This window comes from Chelmon rostratus, chromosome 21, assembly GCF_017976325.1.
Source record: "Chelmon rostratus isolate fCheRos1 chromosome 21, fCheRos1.pri, whole genome shotgun sequence".
Lineage (NCBI taxonomy): Eukaryota > Metazoa > Chordata > Actinopteri > Chaetodontiformes > Chaetodontidae > Chelmon > Chelmon rostratus.
Genome location: NC_055678.1, coordinates 20,107,931 through 20,126,235, shown reverse-complemented (window position 1 = coordinate 20,126,235; position 18,305 = coordinate 20,107,931). Strand labels below are relative to the sequence as shown.

Here is an 18,305-nt window from a genome sequence, read left to right as displayed (position 1 = left end):
CTCCTGAACTTTTAATCATCTAAACCATCAGGGAGGAGTTGCAGCAACAGATCAACAGCACAGCCGACAGATTCCACTTTTGTCTTTGAATGTTTTATTGCTCTCGCTTATACTTAAAGGAACAGTTTAACATTTTGGGAAATGTGCTAATTTGCTTCCTGGCAGAGTTAGATGAGAAGATTGATATCACTCAAGTGCCTGTACACTTAATATGGAGCTTCAGTCTGCTCAGTTAGCATAGCTTACAGTTAGCCTAGCGTTGCTTGCCATGATAATTAGTGGTGCCGGCAGGCTGGTTTTATTGCCTTTGCTAGTTCCAGCTACATCGTGACCTCTAACTCTGCGCCAGACAGCGAATAAGTGTATTTCCCAAAATGTCGAACAATTGTTTTAGGCCAAAATGCACCACAGCTGTAGCCAGATGTTTATCTGCGGCTCAGTGAGACTGTATAATTTGATTTGCCAGCTTGTCACACCCTGAACAGCCAGCCAAACGGCAGAGCAGACATGAGTCCAGCTTTACTCCAATATGGTCTTTATCTCTCTGGTAAAAGACTATTTAAACCATCTCATCAGATTTGTATTGATTATTGCATGCAGTCACTACTTATTATACAGTCCACATGTGAGGTAGGCCTAATCTCCTCTTTCTTTTTGTAAATGTGGGTTTTGCAATTTGATGCTGCTATTTCCATGACTGCTCATGGATTCACTGCAAACCTGTGCACCTGAGCTTTGATAGGATACTGAATTTCACAATCGCGCTCTGCAACCAGACAAAATCCATTGCTATGAAAAATAAAGCCGTGCTCTGGCCTTCATCGTGACCGGAGTGAATGTTGTTTTCCCAGGAATTCGGTTAAATGCATGGGAGAGCAGGGCCTCAGCTCCATCTCTGCCGTATATCCCCAACCCTCTCACACAGCATCTGTTTCAATCTACCTACATTCATGTAGCCTTCAGTGAGCCAGTCATCTAAACGAATGAACACTACACATGTCCCCTCCGTCTCCTTCTCACCAAGCACCATGGGACATTTCACCACATTTCACCACATCGGGGATTCTCCTATTCCTTCCTCTACACAGCCTCACACTGCCTCTCGCTCTGATGCTCTTTTTAATTGTCTCCACTCTCTCTACCTTGTCAGTCAGTGCGTGTGTGTGGTTTGAGTCCGTGCCAGGGCTAAGTGATTAATTAGTAACTACACAATTTGCTTTGCCTTGACAGTTGGACTGTGCAGCTTTAAAGCGTTTGAGCACACCTCGTGGCGCAACAATGCGCCGCTGAGATGAAACAGGAGGAAATCAATACTGTGGGGTTGTTGCCACACAGCTTCCTCTTCTGTTTGTCGTGGAGCAACAAAAGGCCATCCGTATGAGCACAGATAAGAGAGCAAAAGCAGAAGAAGGGGAGGAAGAGTTTGTATTAAAAGGAGTGTTGAGAGTGTCCATCTTCTCATGCTTTCTGCCTAAATGATTCTGTCTAGCTCCCTCTGTGCTTCACACACCTCCTTTGTTTCTCTGCCAGACATCTTAAAAACTTTTTTCTCTCTCTCTTCATTCTTCATGCATCCTCATCCCCCTCACCCATTCTCTTTCCACCCCCCCATTCCTTCCTCTTGCTCTCTGCCTCTTAACTTTTTCTTACTTCTCAAATTATCAAGTGGCAGTATTGGGGCTTTTAACCGAATGTATTCACTGAGCAAGGATACCTTCGCCTTCAGTAACAGGAATTCGCAATTATCTGTCAGGCTCAGCGCAGCGAGAGAATAATGCTGAAGAATTCCCACACATATTTTAACATTCAGCTGCGCTTTAAAGTCAGACTGTGCAGACCTGCTCCACTTCCCTGACGCTGTCGCACAGCTCTGTCGAGCTGCAGCCCTTCATAGCCATCTGTACGTTTGTGCATGTGTTTCTCTGCCATATGGTTTCTGCGTCTTCCAGAGGAGGTGCAGCTGTAGGTGCAAATGTGGAGGAAGGCTGGTACATTGACTAATCATCATGGCCATGGTTCAGACGGACTGTTAGACTGTAAAATGTGCTTCTAATCACAATCAGAACAGAAAGCCTGCAGGAGTTCTTGTAATTCATCAACATAGGTTTTGCTGCTGTTTCCCTCTGGTTTAGAGGCAGGATTTTAAAGCTACTGGATTGCCTCCAGCTGTATGTGTTGCAGTGGTGTTCGGGAATAGACTCATACATTCAACACACCTTTTGAAATCCAATTATCACTTATTGAATTATGGGAATACATTACAGTTAGCAAATTTTGCAACCATGGGCACCGTAATTAATCTAAAACAGCTGTTGCTTCCTACAACACCTACCCACAGGTGGCAAAAAAAAGAGTTTATTTCTTTAAAGCCACAACAGGCAACTTCACATGCACATGTTATGTGGAAATATTGTAACTTAACTAATATAAAAAACATTACCACATACTCAGTCAGCTGTACCTGAACGCCACAGGTTGCATTTTAGAATGCAACAAAACTAGTTAACAAGCATGCAAAGAAGTGTAAATAGCTAAATGTAATGGATAAACAATTACAATAATAATTACTAAAGCTGATGGATAATGGTAAAATATATATACCTGCAAAAAGGGTAAATTGAGATATATTCCCTTAAAGTAAGAATTTTTAATTTTTAAACTTACTGGAAAACCTTCAACCACAGTCTAGCGTGTGGCTAAAACAATGCAGCAGCTGCCTGGCTGCAGCAGCCTTATTTCTCCCTAACACTCCAGCCCCGGCTGAACTACACTGGCTCCCCATGCCTAACCAAATCCATTTTAAGATTCTATTGATTACTTTTAAATCCCTACATGGTCTGGCTCTGCTTTACTTTTCAGAACTCCTAACAGCGTCTTCTGTGAGACGCCTTGAATCAGAGAGTCAGATGTGGCCCAGGCTTAAAACAAAGGGGGATTGTGATTTCGCTGTTTTGGCTCCGACGCTGTGGAATAAACTCCCCCTCAATATCAGATCAGCTGAGTCAGTGCCTCAGTTTCAAAAGCTTTCAAAAACACACCTGTACAGCCTGCCATGTGTATGGTATGTTTAGAGTGTCTGTTTAAATAGAATAGTGTTGTTCTTTTATATTTAGTTTTATCTCTATTTTTGACCACTTCTTGGCAGCCCTGTTTTTACTACATTGTCTGTGTACGATGCTCTTTTACATTCACTACATTTGCACCTATATTGTATGATATTGTATTCTGTGAAGTCAAATGTACATACAAAATATTAGCTCAGATATATTCTGAAATTTGTATTCTGCAACATGAGAACTGCAGCTCTTATACTGACATTAATGTATTGGCATGCATAGTGCAATTACTGGTAAGATCTGTAATAGAAAGCAGATGTACCTTATCAGTGTATATACAGGCACTCTGATAAATGTGTATTAGGCAGCATGATATACAACAGGCTGCAGCTGTAGAATGATGGCAAGAGTCCATCAGTTGATGGTAGTAGCATGAATGGATGTTCATTCCCCCTGAGAATTGTGGAGCATGGATATCATTTCTAAAGCAGCAGATCACACGGTATAAAAAAAAGGAGGGGTTGTGTTGCTAAGTGAGTGCAGGAAAATGTGAATGAGAGATTTTCCTTTCATGATGCACGAGATGCTCGTCCTAAACCCGACCATAACGTCTTCCTGTCATGTGTCCTTGCCCACAGAGGGCGGTCAGATCAGCAACAACGTGGGACCGGGCTCAAACATGGGCCAGCAGCCCTCGTACCCCGCTCTCAGCCAGCTGGCTCACGTCTACGAGCAACAGCAGCAGCAGCAGCAGCAGCAGAACAAGGATATCAACAAGTACGCCTCCCTGAAGGCTGTGGGTGAGTGTCTGTCAAGCTCTCTTATTATCTTAACATCTTAAATTTTAAGACGAACCGAAGAACGGAGGGGTGTTTTGCAGAGTTGATTTTAGCAGCCTTTTGCTGCTGGCTCTGACTGCAGCAGTGTTTGGACAGGGTGTATCATCGTCACAATTATTCTGGGGAATTCCCTTATTTTTGTTAGCGGAGTCATCATCTGATGCATCCCGAGCTGGCACTGAATATTTTGCGATTCAAACACAAAGGGCAGCAGATGATTTATTTATTTTTTTGTCCAGAGGTGTATTATAGCAGTCCTGCAGGCAGTGTTATCAATTACACACCAAACTGGAGGAGCTGTAAAACAGAAACAGCCTGCTTATCAAGCTGTTTGACAGCTTAATGCAAGCCACCAAATTCAGTGAGCTCAGTTGCCAGTGCAGCTGGTTATGCCCATATAATATTGGCAGTGGCGTCGCTATTTCACAACCTGAACTGTGAATTTTTCAGCGTCTGTCAGCTTGTTTATGCCAGACAGGTACCCCGCCCGATTTAGAATTCAGCCCACTCACGCCAAGTGAAATCTAGATATCTGTAGAAACAGCGACAAGATGCTATTTGTCTGCATTTGTGGGCTTTAATTGAAGATAATCAGACAGGGCTTGTCTTTAAAAAAAGCCCTTTCCTGCATGCCAAGCAGCAGGAAGTAAAACATCTGATTCAAGTGACAAATGTAGGTGTGAAGTGCATCTCTGTATTGTAAATGTAAATGCTGTTTTCTACCTCACACTGCGTGTGCAGGGCCCTGACTCATCCTCAGACATGTTACAGTAATAGATGATCGTGATTGTTTATGCCGAGTGCCGCTTTGTGCCCTGGAAGCAAGAAGATGTTGCGTAATTACGATAGCAGTTTACATAATTGCCAGCAAAACTGAAAACAGAGAAGCGGACGAATAATAAGTGAGAAGTGGACGCATCGTCTTTGAGCTTAAAGGAAAGCCAGCCTCCAGGCACATCAGTGGAAATGGTGATTAACACTGTCATCATGAGTCCTGGACCCTGGCATCTTTGTTTGGCGGTGTATTTTTATAATTCCCAGATGACCGGTTAAACATAGGCATCAGGCGATAGATCGTTCCAGCTACAACTGTTTGATTGCAGAAAATTGCCGAACGGAAGACGTCTCTGTGTCGGTCCCTGAGCATCACACAACAAAGGGAGTCTTTCTCAACTCAACATTTGTCACTGATATCCAAGCCTGCCACAGGAGACGCGAGCTTCACCAGATCAGAGTGCAGTGCAGCCACAAGACACGTCACCGTTAGAGTACGGGACACAACCTCGCTGTGTCTCGACCGGAAAGCCGTCCTCTCTGATGTTAGGCTACAGCTCGCCTTTCATCTCACCGCACCTAAAACCAACAGATGGATGCGGCACATGCTCTGAGGCTCGAGGACGGCTTTGTGGGAAACGCAAGAAATCTCTCACAGTAGGAGAAATGGCTGAGGCAGGTCGATGGAACATAGGTACAAGGAATTAGAAATTGAGAATTTACTCCATACACTCACAGTGTTCAAAGATGTATTTTTCCTTTGAAACACTATGTTTTGCTGCTAAAAATCTTTCTTTTGTTTGCTGTTTCATCAACAAAGAGGCAAAGCAATTGGGTGCATTTTGAAAAGCTTAACAATTAGCTTCGCAGAATGAAATATATTTAGTGGATACTTCCTACCCCGTCACCCAGAGACGAGCGTTAGAGCGAAGTGTTTTTCAGTTCAAAGGGCTGCTCCAGTTCGCTGTCGTGGATAACGATGAGTTTTTACACTTCTGCACACTGAAGAGGGAACATAATGACACAACACTGGAGTGCACCACTTTTTTTTTTTCCCCCTCAGCACACAGACCAACTTGTTTTACAAAAGACATTTAGCCGGCGATGTTGGCCACTAAATTACACTTTGATTTCATTATTCTCATACAGGCAGAAGACTGCAATATGCTTCTAAATGAATGCAGTTAACCTTTTCAAATAAAAAAGCTGCACACTCCTACACACTTTTCTCTGTTTTTTTTCCTGTTTGACAGTGACCTTCATGAAGACCGTTTAGCTTAATAACTGCCAGTTATGTTTCATATGGCATTTCAGCAGACCACAAACACAAGTGAACGATGTGCGCCCTGGAGTGAGAGCCTGAAACTAGTGCCCCCTGTTTGATTAATTGAACAAGAACCGGTTTTGAATCAAATCGACTTGTGAGATTTCCGGATGAAATTTAATGTCGGTCATTCAAAATTGAAATGCCGGCGCTTTTTTGTTCACATGAACGAGGACACGATTTCCAACAACTGTTCAATGATAACTTTGCATGAAAATCTACCAGACAAAATGTTGTGATTACTATTCCGAGTCTCCGCAAGTGGATTTTTCTACTGTTCTGAAAGCAGTGACTGCCTGCAGGGAATAAAATCAATCTAAAAAGCTGTGGTGGGCTCTGAGAAATGTCGGACTTTTTGGAGTTAATGGGATAAAATGTGCAAAGCTACCAGTGTGTTTCATTTAAAAGGAGGCAAATTTGTACATTTGGGTTTGCACAAGGCCTTCTGTGCAAAGACTGAGCTGGGTCCAGGCAGCAGAACATTTTAGCACATGTCTGTCAACGTGCTGTCCTTCCTCCTCTTCAGCTCCTTTCAGCCCCACTTCTTCCTCTCCGCTTCTTTAGATCTAAAATGGCCCTTCACCACTTCTCCGAGACCAATTTCCCTCCTCCTGTTGGCTCTGCTTACCTTTAACACCTCGGCTCGTTTTTCTCTCCCTCGTCTTCCTCCTCCCTCTCGCCTTCTCCCCCTCCCTGCCCCTTTCATTTCCTCTCTTTTCTCCCGCTCCCACCTCTCCCTATTACCCATCTTCTCTTCTCCCTTCTTTCATATCGTCGCCTTTATCATCCGCCTCCTGCCCTCTCCTCTGCATTTCCCCTCACCTCTTCTTTTTGCTTCTTTTGTCTCCCCCTCCCACACCATCTCGTTTTCACTCCCTGACCCCCACCTCAATCCATCATCCTCCATATCACTCCTTAAAGAATCACTGGGGCGCTAATCTCAGTCCTCCCTTATAGCGGCTCATATCTGATTCCGTTTCTGTAATTGAAAGGAGACCCCCCCCCCTACCCCCCACCCTCCAGGCTCACACTTGACTGACAGATTTCCACAAGTGGTATTCAAAGATGCTCCTATGAAATGATTGGAAACCTGTTCAGAGATATAAAGCACAGGAACCCTGGATTTCCAGAAGGCAAACTGCCATTTCTGTGAGTCAAATGATTAAAACATCACACACAAGCTGTGAAAAATATGTGTGTGTGTGTGTGTGTGCATGTGCGTGCGTGTGCGTGTGTGTGTGGAGTACGAGAAAGGGAGAGGGACTAAATGACAGCAAACAAAACCAAAATGCCAGCAGTGGCTCTTTTTGAAGGCACCTTTGTGCGAGCTTCTCTAATCTTGAGCAACATGAATGGACTTTTCGCTTTTCTATTCTTCCCCTCTGCTACACAGTCTGCTGTTTTCTCTGCCTGTTGACCCCCTGAGAAATAGAACCAGATCAACACCCTCGGATCGCCTTCTTTTCCTTTTTTGTAATTGCTTCTGCCACTTTCTCAATGGTCTGCCGTCCAGCCGATAAACCAGACTCCTGTCAATCAATAGCCAGCTCCATTGTCCTCTTGTGCATCTTTCCCAGTATCAACTACCTTGAGATACAGCGCTCTGAGTTCGTTTACTTCGACCACATCCTAATACTATCACTTGTATTACCCTTTTATTTGTGTATCCTGTCTTAAAGTTTACACAAAACACAACTTCATATTTATTAAACAGAGAAAGAGGAAAAATGATATGAAATTAATCTAAAAATGATTTATGTACCAAACTAAATCAAATAAAAAAAGTCTTTACCCTGGCAGAATGTATACTTTTAAACCAATATGAAATATTCCACAGCAATTTAACAATTTTACTCTCGTGGACCCACAAAAAAACAAAAAGCTGGATATAAACACAAATAGACAAGCCCCCGTTGAAGGCCCAGTAACTTAAAGCAGTACTAATGGCGTCTTTAGTCGCATGAACTCTCAGTTACTCACCCAAGGCGAACAGCTCAGCCGTCTTCTACGCAGTCCTAGTGGTGATGGCGAAAGGAAAAAGCTGGTCTCCCTCCAGCCGGAGGTGCAGCCGTGCTGCTTCAGTTGTCTGATGGGAGTCCTGGTCCATCTTGCAGCCACTGACCGTCTTTTTCACTTCTGCCTGCTTGGACTTCAGCTCAGCCGGGGCATGCTTCATTTGCCTGGACAGAAAGACGGAGGACAGAGACGAGATAAGACAAATCTGAGATAACACCACAGGACTACACAATGACAGAGATCGAGTCTGTTAAAGGGAAACTGATGTTTTTCAACCCGAACTTTCCCCATCGTGGCTAATGGGGACAAAAATTTGATGACCCACCTATTGCTGCAGCTTAAGACCAAAAGACTGAATACAGTCTTTTATTCTTGTAGAGGTCTGGCAACCATCTTCCAATGGTATGTTAGGAGCAGGTGGAGGTGTAGGCCTGGATGTGAAAATGTATTGTAATGACAGACAGGTCAAAGCAGGAAGAAAACAATACTCTGTGGCACTCTTGCTTAAATAAGGAAGCCAAAACCCTCTGAAATGATGTTAACAAGCGTTAAACTTCACTACAACACCCTTTCAGACCCAACGTGACCCTGTGCTCTGAGCCACTTACAAGCCTCTCAGAGCCCGAAGCAAACCGCTGCACTGGGCTGCGCGCATTTCTATTGTTTTTCCAACCCAGTTTAGATGAAACCACGTCCACTTCCATATGATGAATGCCTTGGTGGCTGCGTTCCCATGGAAACTCTGCTTACACGGGTCACTCCTTCAACCAACTTGAGCTTTAGGCAGAAGCTAAAAGGATCTTTACTGTTACAAACTCTTTCCTGAGTCTGCCATCTGCCTGCTGTTTCTCCCTGAGCCAGTCTGAACTGGTCTGATCTAGAAAAAGAAAAACAACTGAATATTAAAGTGGGATTACATCACCCTGATGTCCCTTAATCTTACATTGTTGCGACGTATAGGTTTTCATCACACGATGTTCAGACACTCAATAGACGACGCTTTAAAATGATCGACTGCTCATGATCTGCTCATCAAATGTCGATGTTGTGATCTTGCGACTTCACAGCAACGTATGTGCGCTTACTGGGAAATGACCAATTACGGCCCATGTCTAAACACACTTAGACTAACGGGAATGTCATTAACTTTACAGAAATTTTGGTCATAAACCGAAGTCAAATGTTGACCTGCTGGCAGTGCTGGAGCAGACGTCAGCGGACCATGACGACCACATTTGTACTAAATTTCATGGAAATCTCTCCAGTAGCTCCCAAGATATTTTACTAAAAATCTCAACCTCATGGTGGCACTAAAGCAAAAATTAGGGGATCACAAAAATAAGACGAATCCTTTGGAAACTGTTCATGTCTGTACTGTGCAAAATTTCATGGCAATCAATTTCAAAAATTGTTGAGATTTTTCAGGGAGGAACAAAGTGGTGGACTGAACTGAGATGCTGACGTTGTCATTCCCAGAGCCTTGGGTGGCTAAAATGTTTAAAGCCGTTAGATGTCACTTAAATTTTCAAATAGTAGTAATGTAATGCAAAATAGCTCGTACGAAAGTGCCTTAATGTACTGTATTTCCACAGCGGAGATAATAGCTGATGTACTACAGAGAGCACATTACCTGTCACACCCTGTGCCAACACTGAATATCTTTATATTGGAACATTTTCCTGTCTAAGAATACAACCATTCAGTCGCAAACAGTTCACTTTTCAGAGTGAAAAAGGCTCATAGATAGCATTTTCTTTATCATGACAAACTGAAACTTACACTACCTGAAGGGATGTTTCTGGGCAGGGTCAGTAAATACAAATAAAGATAAAATAAAACCAGAGAAGGCAGATAAAAGGAGCAAAAGGCCAAGGACATGAGCACAGAGGAAGTCAAGTAAAATAAAGTGATAGGATCAAATAAATAGGAACAGAAACAGTATGAATAAAACATGTATCAAACATTTCCAAAGGCATTCACGAAAAGAAAAGTTTTAAGAAGAGATTTAAAAGAGGCCAGAGACTTAGTGTGTCTGAGTTCAGCAGACAGAGAGCTCCACAGTGCGGGGACTCGAATAGCAAGAGCCCAGTCAGCCTCAGTCACAAACCGAGACCTGGGAGGAACCAGCAGAGCTCCATCCGCGGATCTTAATGTTCGAGAGGGCACACACCAGGTCAGCACATCTGAAATGTGTTTAGGAGCAAGGCTGTTTAGGGCCTGAAAAGTGGGCAATAAAATGTTAAACTCAAGGAAGCTCCCTACATCCCCGATCATGCCTCTTAACCTTGGCAGCAGACAACCTGTTTGGTTAAGCAGAATGACATACTGCTCTAACCCTAATGAGGTTTTTATTTTAGCGCCGCCGAGCGACTTCAAAGAAACAGAGCTCGATTCTTTTCCGATGCATAATGTGTGTTAGTCTCTGTGGGATGCCGGCCCACCTCAGGCAGAAGCTTGCGGAGCCCACACGGCGTGGCAGCGGCGCTTTCCATTTCCACTCACGTACGCCGCTGGATGTGTGCACCGCCGAGCCGACTGCCGCTGGATTGATTCACCTGTCGCCTGAGCAAGTTTGATCCCTAGGGGCTGAGATGCTCTCCCTCCACCCCCCCCTCCCCACCTCACCCACGAGTGCCTATCCCATCCGCTCACAGGGCCGCTCGCTTGTTCCTCTCCTCATTCACAGAGCGATAAACAGCAAGTCTACTTTCAACGGCAAAGCTAACTCGCTAAACTTTATCTTCAAGGACGCCGAGGCAACTGGAGCTGAAGAGTAATGAGTGGACAGTGAGCAGGGATTGGACGGGGGGAAAAAAAGGTCACATTTCGCACTGATAAGAGAGACTGCAGCTTGGTGACAGTGACTGACAGAGGGAGGGAGATATGTGAGGCATGAAACGTGACTTCTCCAGGGCTAAAGAAACACACACAGGTGTACAGAAGATACGGGAAGATGCTCACACCAACAGATAGAGCTCAGCGAGGCTGACAGTTGTGCAAGTAGATAGATACACGTCAATGCCGGACTTTGTATGCGCGCCCATGTTTGAACTGTGTACTGTATGTATTGTATTTGCTGCTATATTTTACTGTCAAAAAGTTATTTGTCACTGCAACTTTCTTGTCTGATTGAAAAACGTCAAGTGCTGTGTTGATGTAGTTACGCATCCCCTTAACTCTCGTTGTGCTGTGCTGGGTGGAGGAATGATGGACGGAGGGCTTGTATCTATTTCTGCTCCGAACCAAGCACACTACAAAAAGTTATTTCAGCTAGTTAGTGGCTGGCTGGCTACCCTGTTTACCAAACACACTACTTCCAAGTTATGTCATCAGTTTAGCACTGTAAAGCATTATATGCACTTGTTCCACTTTGTGGTAGCATTTCAGAGAGGCACAAAGCTAACATGTTCACACATACAGGGCACATTTTGAATTCTAACGACCAAAGTTAACGAGCTGCAGCTACACGATTCACCTGCTGAGAGACGGCACCCGTGAGCCAATAAATCTAGACCTTCTGGTATAAAAAAACATTCTGCCTCTGGAATAACAACCCGTAATTTAAGCAGTCCACGTCTCCTCGAAATCTCCGCTTTACTACATGTGGAATGGGAGATTGCATCATGTTGCTCAATGTTTGGAGCTGCAGACGGCAACACGTGTAAGGGACATGGTGCAGTGTTGGAAAAATGGCCACTACAGTGCATGTTGCAGTGTTTTTTCTGCAAACCTTCTGTCCTAACCGAAACATGTCGAATGCTGCGTAAGCCAGATCCATAACTCTGTATCAGATAGCATTCTACCTCTGCAATTGCGCTTAATTTCCTGCCTTGAAAGGGCAGTCAACGCAGACTTCTTGTGATCTTCTCTTTATTACGAAAGGGGAAAAAATGTGTACCACCTTTGAAAAACTGACCACCACAGTGCATGCTGCATAGGTCTCACATCTTCCGCCCAGATATTGTTAATCTTTCTATCACAGTGAACACCTTCGCAGCACAGAAATGAGATGATTTTTTTTTCTTTCTTGGCTTCATAAAGGAGGAAGAGGTGAGGTGGAGGAGACATTCTGGCTCTCCTTTTGATCTAACTCCTCCAGTGGCACGACAGGCCTCTATATGCAGGCGTTTACAGGAGCCCGAACAACCTGCTTGGTCAGTTAGATGAGGACAGGCTGACTAACAGAGTTAAAGTATATGGGATTTGTTATACGACCTTTTCAGATTGTGGGAGTGTGAAGAGATGGGATGTTTTCTATCCAAACTCCTGCCTATGTGTGCATGCTCTCACATGTGCATGTCTTGGTTTGCAGCTGATCTGCAAACTGCTGAAAGTCTTATTTTATGAGTCACTCCATATTTTTTTTTTTTTTCTGCTCCACAGTGGCAAAACACATGAGCGGAGGATATTGTTTTTCACAAGTGACAGTCTAAAAGAGGAAACAGCCAAATTGGAGGAAGAATTCATTTAGATTTGAACATTTAACCAAAGATTTCCCCTGTGTGCTTTAGCAGCTCTTTCATGTCCACTTAACATTTTCATTAGGTTTTTTTCTCTCTCCCTCTTCTGTCAGCTGCCAAGTACAACGGTGAAATCTACAAGCGTCGGCTGATGGTGGAGCTGCCAGCAAAAGGCGGGCTTCCTCTCCAGCCCATGGGGAACTCCAGACCCTCCATGGGCAACATGTCGTCGATGACCCCTCCAATGACAACCAACCCCATGGCTTCTAACCCAATGACCTCCAATCCCATGAACCCCACCATCACCCAGATGACCTCCATGACTCCAATGACCTCCATGACTCCAATGACCTCCATGATGCCCATGACTTCTATGACACCCATGACTTCTATGACACCCATGACCTCTATGACACCCATGACCTCCCTCACTCCGATGTCCTCCATGACCCCCATGACCTCCCTGGGTCCACTGACTCCTGAGCCAGTCGCCACCTATGTCACTGAGATGCCCAGCATCTCCTCCGTCTCAACCCTGCCAACAGAAAGGCACATAGCCGGTGGCGGCGGAGGTGGGGGACTAAAGCCGAATGGCCACAAACTCAAAGGCAGCCATGGCCACATTGCCCATACCTCTCACAGCTCTCACAGCTCTCACACTCATGGTCACAGCCACAGTAGCAAGCCGCCAGGACTCGGGGCCACCTCCCTGGCACACATGGCAGGGACAATGCCAGGTGGCACGTCCCTGGGCATCTCCAGGGCCGCAGAGACCGCCATTGGCCCCAGCTCGGCAACAATGGGCCGCCCATTGGCATACAGTTCCAACACAATCGCGGCTGGGCATGCAATGGGGCTGGGGCTGAAGGGCTGGGATGGGACTGAGACGGTGGGCCGGAGGAAGACCTACGGGCACAAGAGGCCTCAGTGTACCGTTCTGGAGCCCAACCAGCTCCACAGCACCAGAGGCCACAGCCACAGCCAACACTTCCTCCCCACACAGCCCTACTTTGTGACCAACAGCAAGACAGAGGTGACTGTGTGAGAGAGGAAGAAAGGGAGAAACGGGGGGAAGGATGCATGTGGAGTGGTGGCACAAGCGATGTCATGAGTTGAGACACCGACTCCTGGGTTGGTCAGAGGTGCAGATCTATGTGTGTGTTTGTGTGGCTCTTTGGTAAACTAGTGTGGTGGGACAGTGACGCTGTCTCTGAGTGGTCCTCGTTTCACAAACGGAGTTCACCAATCAAATCACCGAACGGACCCTTGTTGTAAAGAGGATGGCGTCCAACGTGGTGGCGTCTGAAACCATAACTTCAAACAGCCTACGGAGCAGGGATGTCTGTACACTTGTGGTCTCACAGCTAATATCTACTCGGTAATGACGCAAATATCTGAGTCTTACAGTGCAACTACACGCAGATGATAAAGTGGGAAACTTCTGATAATAACATGGATCGGCTTTACAAACCAAACCTGAGAAGCAATAGTGTAGAGCGCCGAAGCATCGTGGCAAAGAAGAAATACAGCAAGTTTCTCCACAAACCTCGCAACGAGAGTTTTGCTCATTTTGCCCAACATAGCGCTGAATGGTTTGGAAGAAATGACACTCGCATATGATTCACCCCCATATCTCCTGAGGGCTTTGCAACAGACACACATGATGAGGGCGCTGGGCTTTGGACTGCAGACATGCAGGGCTTTGTACTGTGGCTATTCAGAAGCGCCTTCATAAGCTCCGCAGCTGAAGGTCGCCCTATTAGACGAGGCTCCACGACAGAGAATGGAGGCTGTCACACCGGCATTGTATTGGTCTGATCTCGTCTGTGTGGTGACAGCTGGCCCAGAGGAGGGATAAGGAGGCAGGGAGGCAGCATCTGGATGATGCTGCAGCAAGCAGAGGCTTCTCGGAGCATGATTCTCATACACACAGACACACACATTCATGCACATGTTTTCACACACAGAAACATGTATTGTAGACATACTGCATACCAAGGTTTGGGATTTTAAAGATTCATACCAATAATTTTAGAATACATTACAGATGGATGATAATGTTTCATTTCTGTATATTTTTCTTTAAATTTGACAGTTTGCAAACAACTCTGTTGACTGTTTCACCAAAACTGGATTCTTGACAGTGAATTTCGCCCATCACAGTACTCACACGCTATGTACTCTCGAATTAACCCCCCTGAAAAATGTAATTTAAATGGCAGCTAAGTCAGAATGACCCACCTTATACATAAATACTTTAAATTATAAAGATATTCACAGAAGAGTTACACTTAAAGGAATAGTTTGACATTTTGGGAAATGTGTGTTTTTGCTTCCTTGATTCGAATATTGATACAATTTGTAAAAGTCTGCATGTTAAATGCAAAGCTACCACCAGCAGTTTGTTAGTTTAGCTTAGCACAATGGCTGCAAATGGGGAAACAGCTAGCCTGGTTCTGTCCATCAGTGCATCAATGAACAATACATTTTCAGCTTTACATTTACATTACATTTATTTTCTGAACTGTTACTCACTCGCAGTGATTTCCTGCAGTCTTAACAAAATGTCAAACTGTTTCTTTAAAAGAATAAATAAAAAGTGCAGTAAGTAAAGCAGTTTTAATGTAGCTGTGGTCAGGAATGGCCTTGAAATTAAATGAAAAATATGTTTAATGTATGTATGGACACAGACAATACACATAAAATATGGGTTAATTGGGCATCTATATGGTAACTTATTTCATTAGGGGGGCCAAATGTACGCTTTGGCTTCTCAACACTGTATTTCTGCACAGATTTTGCATATTTCTCTAGTTTCAGAGAAAAGCAGAAACTTCTGAGAAAAGTGGGTATAACAGGAATAAAAATACCACATTTTCTTGCTTGTAATGGAAGACACAAGAAACTAGGCTTGATTAGATCACTCACTGTACTCAAGCCCCAGCTGAAAAAAAACATCACAAGGAGCAGAGAAAAAAAAAGCTATCTGGGTTACATGACTCAAACATAAAAATAAATCCATAAGTCTGACAAATAGGCCAAATCTTCTAAGGGCTTCTCTGAGCCTATTTGCTTGTTTTGTAATGATGTGAGACTTATTAGCAGCTGCAGCCACAGTTATCACTTTGACCTTGTTATCTAAAGTGCTGCTTCCACCTCTAAGACCCTTTCGATTAAGATGCATTTCTAGGTGATCAGATTTTAATCCGACAATGCGTACCCACATTAATGTGAAGATATGAACGCACCCAAAACACAGCGAGGACGGATTATGATCGGATTGCTTAAACCATCTCTGGAGGAAATTTGTGTGCAGATCCAAACGAAGCCCGAGCGAAAAGGGCGATGGGCAGCATCACGCTAACAAGGACAGATTGTCGGGACATTTGTGGATAGAGAACAAGCAAAAAAAAGAAAATAAATAATAAAAAAAAGGTGTTGATTGTCAGTTGTAAAGCATGTAAATATGAGAGGAAGAGGTGCACATGACGATCTGCAGAGACAAAAAGACACATTTTACTGGAAGCTCCAGCAGAGCCACACGCAGTTTGGGTACACCGTGTATCCAGACTGCATGTAGATCTGAGGTGCAATGGGGGGGGGGGTTATACTACAGCATTTAAATCAAAAGAGAGATGAAACAAGCAGTTGAGCATAAGATAAGGGGATCTGCAGGAGGGGATGTTTTTGCCTCACGCTGTGGGACCCCTGCTGCCTGTAGGGTCACGTGACTGGAAATGTGAGAGAAAATTGAAGGCAATGGAACAGGATTTAAGAAGCCATCAGAGCTTTACAAATGTGTCACCTCGACACCTAACACACTCACACGCGCACACGCATGCACACACAGAAAACATTACAGGGTGGACCCTGCTTTCCTTCTGCTCCCACAGTGCCGAGCGGCAGGCGTCATCGCAGCAGGGAGACAAAGAGTCAGTACTGTTACTGCGCCTGTTGTACATGAAAGACTGTGAAACTCCAGACCTTGGCCCTTTGTAGCGATAACTGATATTATGCTTTTTATATATAAAGATATACATAGCCTTTCTCTCTTAATCTTTCTTTCCATCCTTTTCTCCTTCTTCGCTTCTTTTCACCCTTTTTTTCTTCCTCTTCGCTCCCCTCCATGTCTGAACGGAAAGACCTTCAGAGCAGAAATACCTGCGAGAAACAAATGTGATGAACCTTTTCTGTGACAGTGCGGTACAGTCATGATGAGACGGTGAATAATAACAATTCTCCCCCATCTTGAAAGGCATGATTGGTTTCCTCCTGTGCATTGTTCTTGCAGGTGATTGATTCTGTGTGCCAAAAGATGTAATTCAGTTTGCTAATTTGTACCACTGTGTGTCCTCTTGAACACTGCGCACATTTCACTCTTTATAACTTTTTGTATGTCTGCGTGTGTGTGTGTGTGTGTGTGTGTATCCAACTTTGGCATATGATTATTGTCTCTGAAGAAGTCAGAACACAAACAAACCAACCAAACAAAGTGAACCATATATAAATGGAGTTCACAATCCCATAAACCTGCCTGCGTCCGATGAGAATCCTTTGCAAATTTTGTTGTTTTTTTCCCCACTTCTTGTATTTATTTCTTCCTTTTCTTGACAGCTGGTGGTTTTGTTTGTAACAGAGTTGAGAAGCAGGTCAATGTTTGCTCAGGATGTGCATTATCGGACCCAGTTGACTTAATCCAGTAAGGCGGGGATGTGGAAATATGAACCCGCCTTGCCACCCTGCACTGCTCCATGCTTAAGGCTCATTCAGCTCTGCAAAAGCAGCCACTGGAACAACGGTAAGCAGGCAGGGCAGCGGAAACAGTTGGTACACAAAAAGCTCTCCTCCCTCGCTGGAATTGGCTGCGCCGGCTGCGTCACAGCTGATAGGGTCAGAGCCACAGATGAGCGGGTTCAGGAGGCAGTCATGTCTGACATTTTTCATCAGACGAGGCAGTCAGACAAAAAATGCCACAGCGGAGACAAAAGGACACAGGTAGTCCGCAGGCTCAGCACAGCCAGCTCAGCGACGGAGCCAGCAGGAGCTCTGCAACACCGAGTGCTCATCATTTATTGAACATGCAATCTTGTTTTTCTCAATTGTGACAACACAATTTGGTGATAATATGTACTGCTTGTACTTATTACACAGTACATTCAGTGGATCATATTCAACTGCAAGAACCCACCAGTTCCAAAGAAAAAACGCCAATGGGCATTGTTTCTCATTATTCCTTCTCGTCTTAGAGTGCTTTTGTAATCTGAAGGAAAAGATCACAGATAGTTGCTTCCTTCCAGAGCAATCAATCAATCAGCTTTCAGTCTTTGGGTCATTTTCTATTGATGGAGCTTGAGGATCTATAGCTTCTGTTTATGCCAACTACCCATACTTTCTACTCTTCTTTCAGACTCACGCTTATTTTCAAAAGAAAAACATAAGCTGTCATCAACAGGGTATGGAATGAAAAAATGATTTTGCAATAGCTTGGTCACACCGGCGTTTGAAATCGGTTAATTTGGCTTTCCTGTGAGGAATGGATTTGCTCCCGGAAGAAAAGTAAATCCACACATTTTTTTTCGGTTGAGTTCAACTGTGGTGAACTCTGCAGCGTGAATTTGAGCTGCTGATCAATAGCAAGCCCTAAAAGCTAAGCTATCGTCGCTTATTAGCTGTGCGGCGCCATCCGCTTTTATTTAACCTCCTCTGTCGCACTATAAACTGCTCCATCACAGATGCCCAGGCTGCAGACAGTTTGAAATGGGAGCCAGCGAGCTTGCGAACAAGCCTTTCCCCTTCAGCAGCCCTTTGTTCTGATGTACAATCCAGTGAAGGAAAT

General features: G+C 44.4%; 1 protein-coding gene across 1 annotated transcript in view; it reads left to right on the top strand.

The window, feature by feature from the left end:
• The window catches only part of shisa9a (shisa family member 9a), a 45,041-nt gene extending 31,527 nt beyond the window's left edge, over positions 1 to 13,514 (top strand). The window contains exons 3-4 of the mRNA XM_041963254.1: positions 3,695 to 3,856; positions 12,583 to 13,514. Coding sequence (XP_041819188.1) covers positions 3,695 to 3,856; positions 12,583 to 13,514 — 1,094 coding nt within the window. The remainder of the gene's footprint in view (positions 1 to 3,694; positions 3,857 to 12,582) is intronic.
• The last annotated feature ends 4,791 nt before the right edge of the window (positions 13,515 to 18,305 follow it).